Source organism: Squalius cephalus (assembly GCF_949319135.1).
Source record: "Squalius cephalus genome assembly, chromosome: 13".
Taxonomy (NCBI): Eukaryota; Metazoa; Chordata; class Actinopteri; order Cypriniformes; family Leuciscidae; genus Squalius; species Squalius cephalus.
In genome coordinates this window covers 23,314,413-23,328,824 of record NC_137134.1, presented here as the reverse complement: position 1 = coordinate 23,328,824, position 14,412 = coordinate 23,314,413, and the positions used below count along the sequence as shown (strand labels likewise).

General features: G+C 37.9%; 1 protein-coding gene across 3 annotated transcripts in view; it reads right to left on the bottom strand.

Moving 5' to 3' along the window:
• The window catches only part of zranb3 (zinc finger, RAN-binding domain containing 3), a 56,939-nt gene that overhangs the window by 21,174 nt on the left and 21,353 nt on the right, over positions 1–14,412 (bottom strand). For all 3 annotated transcript variants that reach the window (XM_079891585.1, XM_079891584.1, XM_079891586.1), the window contains 6 exons: positions 10,685–10,801; positions 8,143–8,262; positions 5,958–6,077; positions 3,717–3,896; positions 3,302–3,466; positions 1,652–2,051 (listed from right to left, as the gene is read on the bottom strand). In XM_079891585.1, coding sequence (XP_079747711.1) covers positions 1,652–2,051; positions 3,302–3,466; positions 3,717–3,896; positions 5,958–6,077; positions 8,143–8,262; positions 10,685–10,801 — 1,102 coding nt within the window. The remainder of the gene's footprint in view (positions 1–1,651; positions 2,052–3,301; positions 3,467–3,716; positions 3,897–5,957; positions 6,078–8,142; positions 8,263–10,684; positions 10,802–14,412) is intronic.

The window sequence follows — 14,412 nt, the reverse complement described above, 5'->3', positions numbered from 1 at the left end:
TATAAATTATACATTTCTGAAAACTTGTGACTGCAGATCTATAAAAGTAGGAGGCAAATAGCTAAATGCCACTTCACTATAGTCTAAAAATGCAAAATAACGATAATAATAATGCTAACTCACAATTTCTCACACATATTTTGTAAAAGAAATCTAGTTATAGATGCAGTTGTTAGAAAAGAACAATTTTTAGAAATTAGTTTTTTTCCCCATTTATATATTTTTAAAATATATCAATTTTAAAATGATTAATATTACAAACACCTTAGCAAAGCTATGGCATCATGGTTTTTGCATGGCACCACTCATATTTTTCTATAGAAATCTAGTTATAGATGCAGTTTTTAGAAGAGATATTAATGAAAAAAGAGAAAGATTATAATAGAAAATTATAATTATAATTTTTTTTTAAATATATGTATACATAAAAAATAAAATAAAAAAAGTATATATAGCATATAGTAAAAAAGTATATATATATATATATATATATATATATATATATATATATATATATATATACACACACACACACACACACACACACACACAATTTAAATGTATGTTTTTATAAAAAAAATATACATATAATAATATAAAACTATTATTATTATTATTATTATTATTATAATTAACAGGTTTCAAGTCCTCTTTCATTAAATGATAAAAGAGCAGTGAGAGAATTCACTTTTTTTGGTGTTCCATGAAAGAAAAAGTCATGCAGGTTTAGATTGACATGAGGATGAATAAATCATCACAATTTTCTCTTTTAGCTAAACTATTCTTTTAAAGAACAAAGAAAACATATCATAAACCGTGTGTTTTAATTGAATGCGTGTCCAGATTGTGGCTTTCAAACACACAGAGAGATGTACGTGTGCAATAAGACAGCAGCAGCTGGCCTGGTATGTGCTTATATCTCTGTTTGATTTTGCATCACCAGGCTGTTGTCAGAGGACAGGCTGACGATCTGATCGATGGCATTGGAGTTGATGGCGAAAACAAAGCTTACGAAGATTTCACAAACTTTTCCAGTGGTGACGCTGAACGAAAGTGGCATTCTTGATTTGACAGGTGCCAAAATCCATTCCGCCTCGCCTTGGCCGTGATAATGAGTAATTTTCAATCTGATCTATTTCTGTCGTTCACCATGCACACCTCCTTTTTAGTCTTCAAGACATTTCTGCCTGTTGTTCTTTCATATTTGGATTCTCTTGGAACTTCTGCGACAGAGAGGAAGGAAGGTTTCGACATTGCTTTACTAAGGATCAGGGCCTTGGATCTGCCGTGCCTTTATAAAGCCGATCAAATACGAACGGGGTCCAAAAGTCTGAGACTAAACTGGAAATCTGGGGTTCAAAATCTAATTTAAACCTAGAAATAAACAAGGTTTTAGGACTTGAGTGCTGCTGTCACTAAAACAAAATATAAACACAAATCTAAGACAATTAAACTCTCAAAATAGTTGAACTTTAACAACACAACTTTCCTCAACAAGCCACAAGATTTGAGGCTTTAACCACGTCAGTAGCATGAATGAGTTAAGCACATACTGTAAGTTTGTTCAAATACAGGATTCTGCTTTGATATGTTGATGGTCCATGTAAAATAAAACTAACACATATGGACATGGTATGTGTGTAGATATCACCTTTCTGCACATTTCGTGGACTTTCACACATCTCACAGCGTAGCAGCAGTCCGCTGTTAGAGAACGTACATGCCGAACAGTTCCACTTCTGATTGTGGAGCGGAGCCTGCAGTCCTGCTGAGAGCCTGCGGGGGGCGCACAAGGGGCTCTTCTTACCCCCGCGTCGCGACAAGGGGCTAACCTGCCTATAGCGCTTCACCTGCGGGGAAAAATCCTCCCCCTGGTCGGCCTTCAAATCAGAGCTCTGGATCTCCGGTGTCCGAATAGGCTCCGCCCCCTTTGGTAATTGGGGAAGAGGAGATCCGTCGGAGGCTGAATCCCCAGTTCGTTTCCTCTTCTTTTCTTTGTTCGCAGAGGGGGAAAAGAATGATCGGATGTCGTGCTGCTTGTCCCTTTCAAACTGTGGCGGATGGGAAGAAAAAAAAAAAAAAACAAAGAGCACTTTTTGTGACACATAAAGTGAAACTTCATCTCATGACAGCAAAGTGACGAAACCACAGACACTTCTGAAAGAAAAGCACTTTGTGAGGGTTAGGTTTCCACGATTGGAAGCCTTGTCATGTATAGGGATGTCAAAAGTACCAGTTCTGTCACTAACAATGTCGATTCATTCAAAAAAAAGATCATTAAAGGATAATTCCGGTATTTAACACCTTGAGTCTATTTTGTAGTTTGTTTTGGATGAACTAGAGTGGTGGACACAGAAATTTTGACGATGGGTCCTGTCTCAACTTTTTGACTCGTTTAAAATCGCCTTTGACCGCTTCAGAGTGGCTGTCTACAGGCATGCACGAACATTTCAAAACTGTGCAACTCACTGAGTGGTTAGTGGTGTTCATTGATGATTAAAAACAAGTAGTGTAGCGAAATACAGTTTCTGTCGTGTTTTATTTGTCATTTTGTAAAATCCCATTGATTTCTGTTGGAGGACTCATTGCTCGTTGATATTAGTGCGCTACCGGAAACGGAAAAGGGGGCTGTTTACATTTGGTTGTAGTCTTTTCGCTCAGTTCTCCGCCTCTCAGAAGGCTAGCGTGAGCAGAGCAACTGTGCTCTATGCGCTAGACACCGAGTTCCGTACCGCGTCCTTGTACGGCAAAGTGGTTGTCGCCATCAAGTGGTCGGGAGTGTGCTAACGCTTCAGACTCAAATATCGAGCGGAAGTTTATACGCGGTTGTGAGGTATCTGAAAAAATAGTTCCACTATAGCAAATAACACGGATCGAAGTCATACATTGCGCCGATATATTTGTTTTTAATCATCAACGAACACCACTAACCACTGGGTGAGTTGCACAGTTTTGAAAATGAACGTTAAGGGTTGTTTTAAGGACATGTTCGTGCATGCCCGTAGCCAGCCACTCTGAAGCGGTCAAAGGTGATTCTAAACGAGTCAAAAAGTCGAGACAGGACCCATCGTCAAAATTTCTGTGTCCACCACTCTAGTTCATCCAAAACAAACTACAAAATAGACTCAAGGTGTTAAATACCGGAATTATCCTTTAACGATAATGAAAACAATGAATGTTAATTTTCATGTATATATTCAAATTTTTGCATAAAGCATATTCTTATTTGCTGTGTTAATGGTATCATTACAACCCTAGTCTCTTTTACGTTTAATTTGTGGCGAAGACAATTTTTACGTACGTGAGAGAAGAAAATTCCGTCTTTGTCGTCCTCAGAATCACCCTTCACGGTCTCGCTTGGCGTCCATGCCTGAGCGAAGTTCAGAAAGTCCCATTTCTCTTGGTCTCCCACCTCAGCCTTCAAATATTCTTTCTTTCCATTCAGAGCGCTGCCCGTAACCGTTTCCTGTCCAATATCATTTGTAAGAATCTCAGCAAATGAAAGCAAATTTTCCCAAACAAGCCCTTATTTTACACTCCAAAGCTTACAGTAGATATTGTGTTTCCTCTTTATTTAGTCCCAAGACATTATATATTGATCATTTTAAGAGCAATTTGGCAAGTCTGGAAACTAAGTTTCCACCAATTTAAAAGTGTACATTTAATGTTCACAAAAACATTTTTCCTTAACTGAAGCTTAGAGACCGGCGATCTACCTTTCTGTTGAGCATGGACCACATGACCGTGTCAAAGGTTCCTTTGGCGATGAGGTAGTGGATGTGTACGGTCGTGGTCTGTCCTATACGATGTGCTCTGTCCTCTGCTTGTTTGATCTGTCCTGGGTTCCAGTAGAGTTCGGCAAAGACCACGTGAGACGCTGCCGTAAATGTCAAACCCTGAGCGCAAGTGGATACATCATACAGTATTACAACAATATTTGCATATGAAGTTATTAAAGGAGAACTCCGGTCAATTTTAACATTGAGCTAATTTTTTTTGTAAATTTGGAGTGCTGTCAATACAGAGAACAACGACAAAAATCGGTGTTGCCTACACCGTGTTATCCTCTTTTTAAAATTTGCACCCTGTTGACTTCAATGGGGCAAGTTTTAAACCTGCTTTTAGCCTCTTAACATCCTTGATGTGTCATTACAAGTGCACAGGTCATGTGAGTGATTCCTTCAGAGTGAACGCGGGTGAATCTGACTGCAGTAGATGTGAAAGATATGAATAAAAGTGATGTTATTTCAGCCAGCGCACATACCTGTATTTACATCCTGTTTTCGGCTGAAGTCCACAGTAGTCGATTGTCGAGTTCACGCGCATTGGTTTAGTACGTACGATCATGCGTCCGAACTCGACAATCGACTACTGTGGACTTCAGCCGAAAACAGGAAATAAATACAGGTATGTGCGCTGGCTGAAATAACATCATTTTTATTAATATCTTGCACATCTACTGCAGTCAGATTCACCGTGTTCACTCTAAAGGAATCACTCACGTGGCTGGGCACTTGTAATGACACATCAAGGATGTTAAGAGGCTAAAAGCAGGTTTAAAACTTGCCCCATTGAAGTCAACAGGGTGCAAATTTTAAAAAGAGGATAACACGGTGTAGGCAAGACCGATTTTTGTCGTTGTTCTCTGTACTGACAGCACTCCAAATTTACAAAAAAATGAGCTCAATGTTAAAATTGACCGGAGTTCTCCTTTAAGGTTGACACGCTTTAGAGTGTTATGAGGTTGCGTGAAGAATAAAGAACAACAGTGCAATGGTTACGAGATTGAGGTGTTACGAGGTTGTGTGAAACATTACGGACATTTATGAGGTTTTACGAAGTTGCGAAGTGTTATGAACATCAGTGTGAAGTATAAATGAACAGTTCGATGTTTACAAAGTTACGGTGTATTGAGGCTGTGTGAAGTACAAAGTACAGAGTTCACGATGTCAGGGTGTTAGGAGGATGTGACATACAAACGGGAACATTACAGCGTTTAAGGCGTTATGGTGTTACTTTTTGCGTTAAGTATAAAGAACAGTAAAAAGTATACAATGTTGAATGTTATTGTGTGACATATAAAGGGGAGCATTACAATTGGTCTGAGGCTGTGTGATTACATTACAGCGTTTACACTGTTAAGGTGTTACAAGTTTGCATTGATTATAAAGAAGAACCGTGCAACGTATGCAATGTTGAATGTTACAAGACTTTGTAACGTAAAAAGTGGGGCATTACAATTTGTCCGAAGTTGGGGTGTTACAAGGTTGAGTGAAGTGTAAATAATAAAAGACTAGGTTGACAAGGTTGTTTTAAGTTTAAAAAAATTACAATACAATGTTTTCAAGTTTGAGTGTTACATGGTTGTGTGATGTACTCTGTAGAGGAATGTTAAAATGATTACAAGGTTGAGTGTTGTGATGTTGTGACATTACTATTAAGGAATGTTACAATGTTTACGAGATGGAGATGTTACAAGGCTGTGTGAAGCATGTCAAACGTACTTACAATGATAACAAGGTTGAGTGTTACAAGGTTGTATGACATACTGTATAGATTAATGTTACAATGTTTACGAGGTGGAGATGTTACAAGGTTGAGATGTTACAAGGTTGTGAGACTTTCTGAATAGAGGAACGTTACAATGTTTATGAAGTGGAGATGTTACAAGGTTGTGTGAAGCATTTCAGAAATACAATGTCTATGAGGTTGAGCATTACGAGGTTGTCTGACGTACTGTATAGATGAATTTTCCAATGTTTACGAGGTGGTGATGTTACAAATTGTGTGAAGCATTTCAAACATACAATGATTATGAGGTTGAGGCGTTACGAGCTTGTGTGAAATATAAAGAGGAAGAGTGCGATTACAAGGTTGTGTGACGATTTACAAACAACAGTACAATGTTCATAAGTTGAGGTGTTACAACATTGTTTATAAGGTTGAGTCCTCAGTACCTGTCCAGCTGCCTGTATACTTAGTATGGCCACACGCGTGCCTGGATCGTTTTGAAAACGATGCACCAGTTGAATCCTCTCTGCAGAAGGAACGCTGCCATCGATGCGGATATAACTAGCCTGGAAAAAAATGCGAAAAATATTTTTAAGGAAAAATCCAAATGCCTTCCAACTCAAAGCATTGTAAGGAGTATGAAAAGTGCCATAAAGCCATAAAGTGGTTGTTCAGAGAGCATTAGCGCACTCAAGTCAAAACTTATCAGCAAAGACATCCAGAGTTGGCAACTTTTTAGTGCGTTTCAAGTACATTTTGGGCATTATCATCTTCCTACCATCATCTGACAGCTGTAAAACACAGGTGAAGCGGTGTACAACACCTTTTTCTCTCTCCGCCTGGCAGAACTTCAGAACTTTTCTCACCCGTGTTAATTTTAGCTTCCTGCCTAACATTTCTTCCCATCTCTCGCTCGGATTGCAAGGAGCGTGACAGGTGTGAGAACGCAGGGAGCGCATAAGCTGCCCCGTTCGCATGCGATCACACCTGCTGGTGCGAGGCCCCCCTCTTCCCCATAAGATTCATAAGCACCAATTAACGGCACGATGACTAAAAAAAGGAAGAAAATCTTCACAGTGTCTGGGATCAAACGTCTGGTCAGAGAGCAGCGAAACAAGAAAGTGAGAGAGATGGAGGAAAAGAGAGGGGGCTGGGGGTCTAAAAGAAGAGGAAATTGACAAAACAAGCTCTCATTAAAACAGTGAGATATCTGTGAAGTCACCGTGTCGGCAACCAGTCGCGCTCTTTAGGGTGCAAAGTGTTTTTAGCGTGCCGCTGTGTGAACAGGGACAAAAAGAACGGATAGTGGTAAAAGATGAATCAACAGCTCTGATGAAATGTCTGTTAGTTCAAACCAAAGTTTATGATGGTTTTGTCAGACCTGGATCAATATTCTGGATCAGAATTTGAGTACTTGATCAGTCTGATTTCTAAGATCAGTCTAAATATCTAAGCCAAATAATAGAGCAAAACTATAGAAATTTCAATAAACCAATATCCAAAATAATTCATTTCCATGAATTTTCAAGAATTTGAAATCACTTTTTACCTTAAAAGTCCTTGATATTCCCATGTTTTTTATTAGTTATAAATACATATTTTTAAATATACATCTTTAACAAAACAAAAAAAAGGTACTGAATCATTTGATCTAATTGAAAAAAAAAAAAAAAAAACACTCTTAATGTTTGATTTACAAATCAGACTAATCAGGTTCTCGAACTCAACTCAATTTTAAAGGAAATATTACTGAATCACTTGATCCAGTTCACAAAACAAGTCTGAATGATTCATTTCCAACCGGACTCATCTGGTTTTCGAACTCAACTCACTTTTTAACAAAACAAAAAATACTGATTTGTTTGATCCAGTTCACAAAATCAGTACGATTAATTTACAAGTCTATCTAATCAGGTTCTCAAATTCAACTCACTGACTCCAACACAAAATTAGTGTTTAATTCATGAATCAAACATCGTTACTCCAAGAACTCTAATGAAAGCGACTAGACGGATGGATGTCAAAATGATTTCAAAAGACTTGAAATATAGCGCACAAGCCGAATAGACGATTTTTATGAAACTTTTATGAATCTTTCCAATAGCACAATATTCAAAATTTCTCTAATATTGTTCATCAGAAAATAGAAAGTCATTTAGCTTTAGAACAACAGGCGATGACAGAATGATGACAGAATTGACGTTTTTGCATGAATTTTTTTTTAAATATAACTAAACTAGTAGTTCACACAAACTCACCTGATTGACAGCAAGACTCAGACCCATTCTTATGCTGTAAGAATGAACCAGTGCCCTACTGAGGGAATGTGTTAAAGCAAAGAATGAACTCTACCCAGGGAATCAACACGCTCTCCTTCACCTCCTTTAGTCCTGTCAAGCCCTTTCATTCTGTTTTTTTTTCCACAAAAACACTTTTTTCTCTCATTCAGCTCACAAACACACACAAATACACATCTCTCTTTCTCTCTCTGAATGGGTCAGTGTGTGTGTGTTGGGACGGTGGTGTGACAGGCTTTGCTGCTGGCTGATTTAATGAACAGTGTTGAGGTGCTGACATACTTTTGCTTTCATTGGAGTCCCAGCTCGCGCACACACACACACACACACACACCTTGGCCTCGATGACAGCCTCGGTACACGCCTGCAGCATGCTGAGATGATGAGCAAAGACCAGAAACTTCAGCTGTTCGGTCTCCAGCATCATCTTTATATAGTCCTTCACCGCTCCGGCCTGAGAGAGACGGAAAGAAAGAGAAAAATAAAGAAGTAAAACACATCGTGATCTAGACAGGAAACGCAATTTAGGAATTCCAACTAATATGTCACAAAATTCATTTTATATACACAACCGTTCAAATGTTTGGGGTCGGTATGATTTTTTTCCTGCTCTTCTGCTCACCAAATCTACATTTATTTGACCAAATATACAGTAAAAAGATTAATATTGTGAAATACCATTTAAAATAACCGTTTTCTATTATAACATATTTTGAAAGGTAATTTCTTCCTGTGAATTTTCTGCATCATTACTCCAGTCATCAGCATCACAAGATCCTTCAGGAATCATTCTAAAATGCTGATTTGCAGCTCAAGAAACATTTATTTTTATTATCAATTCAGAAAACAGTTGTGCTTTTCAATATTTTTGTGGAGACCATGATTCATTTTATTCTTTGATAAATAGAAAGTTAAAGAATTAAAGTCAATAGAAGAGCATTTACTTGAAATAGAAATCTTTTATAACATTATAAATGTGTGCTTGTGTTTGTGTGTGTGTGTGTGTGTGTGTGTGTGTGTGTGTGTGTGTGTGTGTGTGTGTGTGTGTGTGTGTGTAAAAAAAATCCAGCGCAACCGCATAGCAATGCCCTGGCAACCTTCCTAGCAGCTTCTGTAAAAATCTAGTCAATAATTAACTAGAGACATTGGTGTCTTTTACAATATTGCAGTTGCCACGTTTCATAAATAAAACATGCTATCTGTGATTTACCACATTTAAAGAGATTCTGTTTTGCCAGTTTAATCTCAAATCTCCTTTTATCCTCCGATACCTGCTTTTCCCTCCCCAAAAAATCCTCTTAAATCCCTAAACTTTGAGATGAACTCGAGCTAATGCCCGTTATGTCTAGCGTAGTTGTTAAATGAACAGCGTATCGAGTCATTTGCCGCAAGCCAGTCCTCTTTTCCTGAGTTTCAAAGCTGCGCTCCAATTTCTCATTACTGGAGAGTTTTGCCTTTTTAATATTGCCTAATTGGCACCCAAAACTGCCTGTGAAGGAGCGCAAAGGCTTTTTTTTTTTTTACAGCCTCAAGTGTACGTGTGCGCGTGGTGGCTCCGGCTCACTCATTTTCACTTGGCAAAAACAGCGATTTCAAAAAGTGACACCATTCCTGACGCCGCACATTTCTGCCCTGAGAGAGCGAGAGGATATCATCTCAGCGGCAAACAATAAATGAAAGAGCGAGGAGGACAAGAGCAGCAGGGTCCAGAACACACGGGTTTGACAAATTAAAAAAAAAAACACACACGGTGGCACGTCGGGGACGCACACTGCTTTCACACGCGGGCTGGTTTGATGCACACACACACACACGGTGGAAAGCTTCATTCAAGACACACGCTGTGCTCAGGAGGACGATATAAAGTGGTTGTAGTTTGAGAAGAAAGAACGTCCAAAACTCCTGGTGGAAAGCAAACGTGTTGGTAGAGCCTGCTTTTCATGACAAAACTGTGCGAAGTCACTTTCCTGTGACGTTAAAGTTCATCCGAGTGATGCAAAAATCACAAAAAGTTACTGCAGGTCTCGCCTGGAGCTCATAAAAACACCTTGTTAAGTCTCGGAAACAGCGAGATCTGCAGGAAAAGATGTCGGGCAATCAAAAAGGTCAGCATTAAGGTCGGCTCAGCGCTGGACCGGCCCCCCTGGAGCTCGTTCCCATGGCAATGCCGCGGTGTTTGATGTGGAGAACAGAAGGGCCGGTTGCCATGGTGGTCGTTAGCGGCGATATCACGCTGTCCCTCATCGTTAGAGGGAACGAGAGAGAGGGAAACTCACTGCAGATGGCCGTTATTCTGATGGCATTCAGAAAAAGAGCTGAAGCTGAAATGAGGGCTGACGTCCTTTTCCATCTACACAGAAACTGAAAATAACAGGTCCGATGTAGATCTAGTGCATTAGTGTTTTGTTTTACAGGAAGGTTTGTTGAGGAGGGGAGTCATGTTACTTTTTAGGTGATTAGACTTATGATTTTCGGCTGATGGATGATACATTTCATAATCTTACATTGAAGGAGGGACCCAAGCCATAGTAATGAGAATTGGAGAGAAATGTGTTTAATTGTTATTGTTAAAAAAATCTGTACTATATTCCTTATTTTTTCCCCCTTCTCATTTTGGGGTGAAGCTCAAATGTGTTCATTACAGGTTTTATGAGAGTCAGACATTTAAAACAAAAGAAAAAAATGATACGGTTGATCTATCCCACACTTAAAGGAGTGTTTTGAAGCCCAAAGGAACAAAATACTCTTATGCAACCCTGTAAAAATGCAAAAAATGCACAGAAATTCCTATAACGTCAAAATCCACAACCATTTTAGACAATTAGGGCGACGTGGAATGAGAAATAAACATCTTGAGGATATTGCACACGCTTTACCTTGGCAACGGCGGTCTGCTTATACATGTGTGTGATGAGACTCATCACCTCCACAAACTGATTCTCACTCTCAGAGCTCATCAGTTTCTCCCACTGCTCAAAACTAGCACTCGCTTCCTGTGAGAAAGAGAGAGAGAGAGAGAGAGAGAGAGAGAGAGAGAGAGAATCTATAAAGGGCAGCACAATTAATGATATCGTAAACTGTCCTACTTTCCCCGTGTTTGGCAAAAAGCAGCAAGAAAAACAGAAAATAAAGAAATATGAAGAGTGAATGAGAGAAAGTGAGGGGTAGAGGGAGCGAGAGGAAGGAGACACAATTCCCTGAAGTTGCAGAACGACTCCTTGGGTCATGTGACCTGCCCAATTATAGCGCTACAGTGACAGCAGCAGTGGAAGATGGAAACACAGCGTACCGGCACCATAAATCTCCTGCGCGCACACACACCGAGTCCTGCTCTGCCTGCCCCTAAAACAAATGCAGATCCTCTCCGTCTCCTTTCACACAAACACTGCACTACCCGAGAGGTGCTGCCAGGGTTTGGACATCAGACTGACAGGAAGTCAAGCAGTGAATGAAGGGAACAGAGTATGTGAAAGACACACAAGCATTATTCACCCCAGGGCTCTTTTATAAGCTTCACAATGTATAACTTGACAGTAATAATGAGGTGACAAATATAGATAGATAGATAGATAGATAGATAGATAGATAGATAGATAGATAGATAGATAGATAGATAGATAGATAGATAGATAGATAGATACTTTAGATACTATAGACAGACAGAGGGATAGATAGATAGATAGATAGATAGATAGATAGATAGATAGATAGATAGATAGATAGATACTTTAGATACTATAGACAGACAGAGGGATAGATGGATGGATAGATAGATAGATAGATAGATAGATAGATAGACAGACAAAGAGATAGATAGATAAATAGATACTATAGATACTTTAGATAGATAATACAGACAGAAAGACAGACAGACAGGCAGATAGATAGATACTATAGATACTATTATAAGACAGAGAGATAGATAGATAGATACTTTAGATACTATAGACAGACAGAGGGATAGATAGATAGATAGATAGATACTATAGACAGAAAGACAGACAGAAAGATAGATACTTCAGATACTATACACAGACAGAGATAGATAGATAGATAGATAGGATAGACACTGTCGATACAACAGAAAGACAGACAGACAGACAGACAGATAGATAGATAGATAGATAGATAGATAGATAGATAGATAGATAGATAGATAGATAGATAGATAGATAGATAGATAGATAGATAGATAGATACTATAGACACTACAGATAGACAGACAGAAAGATAGATAGGATAGACACAGAGATAGATAGATAGATTGATACACAGACAGACAGACAGACAGACAGACAGACAGACAGACAGACAGACAGACAGACAGACAGACAGATAGATAGATAGATAGATAGATAGATAGATAGATAGATAGATAGATAGATAGATAGATAGATAGATAGATAGATAGATAGATAGATAGATAGATAGATAGATAGATAGACAGACAGACAGACAGACAGACAGACAGACAGACAGACAGACAGACAGACAGACAGACAGACAGACAGACAGACAGACAGACAGACAGACAGATAGATAGATAGATAGATAGATAGACAGACAGACAGATAGATAGATAGATACAGAGATAGATAGATAGATTGATACACAGACAGACAGACAGACAGACAGATAGATAGATAGATAGATAGATAGATAGATAGATAGATAGATAGATAGATAGATAGATAGATAGATAGATAGATAGATAGATAGATAGATAGATAGATAGACAGACAGGTACTGTCAATCATATAGATAGAACAGAGATAGATAGATAAACAAATAACAAAATAACCAACATTACACAAAAAAGGCTTATTTTAAATAACCTAATGCATGATTGCTGAACAGCGAGTGTGTTTGTAAATATAAATGCATAAATTCGGCTGTAAGGGTCAGCTAGCAAACGAGTCACAGGGTGTGTGTTTGCTCGGCCCAACTGTTCGTTAAGACACAGGTCGTTAATTTTAAAAGGGATCTGGTGAGATTTGGGTATTGATGGTAGCTGAAGTTGAACATCTGTCCCCTGGATCAGTGTGTGTGTGTGTGTGTGTGTGTGTGTGTGTGTGTGTGTGTGTGAGAGAGAGAGTGTGCTGACAGCAGATGATTTATGAGGTCCTACAGCAGGTGAGCTGCTCTTTGTGTTTCTGAAATCTGACACACACACTCAAAACTTGCTGTACAAGCACTCCTGCCCACACACACTCATTACTTGGAGAGAGAGACAGCGAGAGAGACAGACAGACAAAATAATCGCAAGGAAAAGAGAGAGGCAGCAAGATGCATAGAGGGGAAAAAAAAAACGTCTTTATCTCCAGCCAGACTGAAGGATTCTCACACATTGCCGCCCTGGTCCACAGAAAGTTCACGTGAAAATGAAATAACGGAGGAACAAGCACCTCTGACATTTTTTTTTTAGACGACACAGCAATTATAAGCCGAGTCCCGCTAAACGCGACGGCTCGGAACAGAATGTGATGATTACTAACGTCCATTCCTCTTTGAATAACATGCTGGCATCTTGTTCGGCTGCCAAAGAAGGAAAAAAAAGATGTGGAAATAAAAGAGAGTGATCAGAGACAAGTGAGATGAAATGATAATTTGTGTTAATCGGATACTATTGCCTAGCAACAGGCACGGGGCGGTTATACTGGGGTAAATCACTATATTTATCTGCTATTGTTCTGTTAGTTCAGAGCAAGTGATGGAAAAAAGTGTAAAGGAGAAAGAGAGAGAGACAGCAGAAAAACTACTTGGAATGGATGATATCAATGCCATTTCTAACATAAGAAACTGCTAATTGTATTTGTTAATGTAACCTCAAGTGTTTTTCGAACTATTTTTAGATTTAAGGTATTCATTTAATTACTAGTAAAATGAATGTATACATAAAAAACGATTCAGGGATGATAATTTCTTAATGTAAATGTTATTTTCTTTTTTCTTTACTTTTATTCAAATGTTTCCTTCTGATTATTTTTAGATTTAAAGTATTATTAATTTAATTTATGTATAAAAAAATAAAAAAATCATAAATTAAAATATTTTGTTGTTTTTTCTGGAAGTTTTTAACTATTTTTAGATTTAAGGTATTTTTACTAGGTATAATTTCTAGTCAAATAAATACATACATTAAAAAAACTATACAGAAATTATATTTAAAAAAAATTTATTTTGTTTTATGCAAGTGAAATTATTATATAAAATGTTTTATCATAAATTATTAAAAATGTTTTTGTAAACATTAATGTTTTAATCATAAATTTTGTTTTATGCAAGTTTTTACTTCAAACTATTTTTAGATTCAAGGTATTATTACTTGAAGCAATAGAAAAAATAATGCAATAAGTTACTAGTTAAATTACTAGTAAAAATTCATGTATAAAAGTAAAATCATAAATTATAAAATTTTATTTATTATTGGGGCTATCAGCTGTGTTAGTTTAATACTATAAAAATGTAGTATTGGTTACTTTGATAAATACCATGCCACTAACTTCCAAGATAACCATGATATTAAAAAACAAAAAAACATATGCATTAGCATTGGCACATATTCATGAACATAACTTTTTATATTCTGAACTGTGAAGCTGTG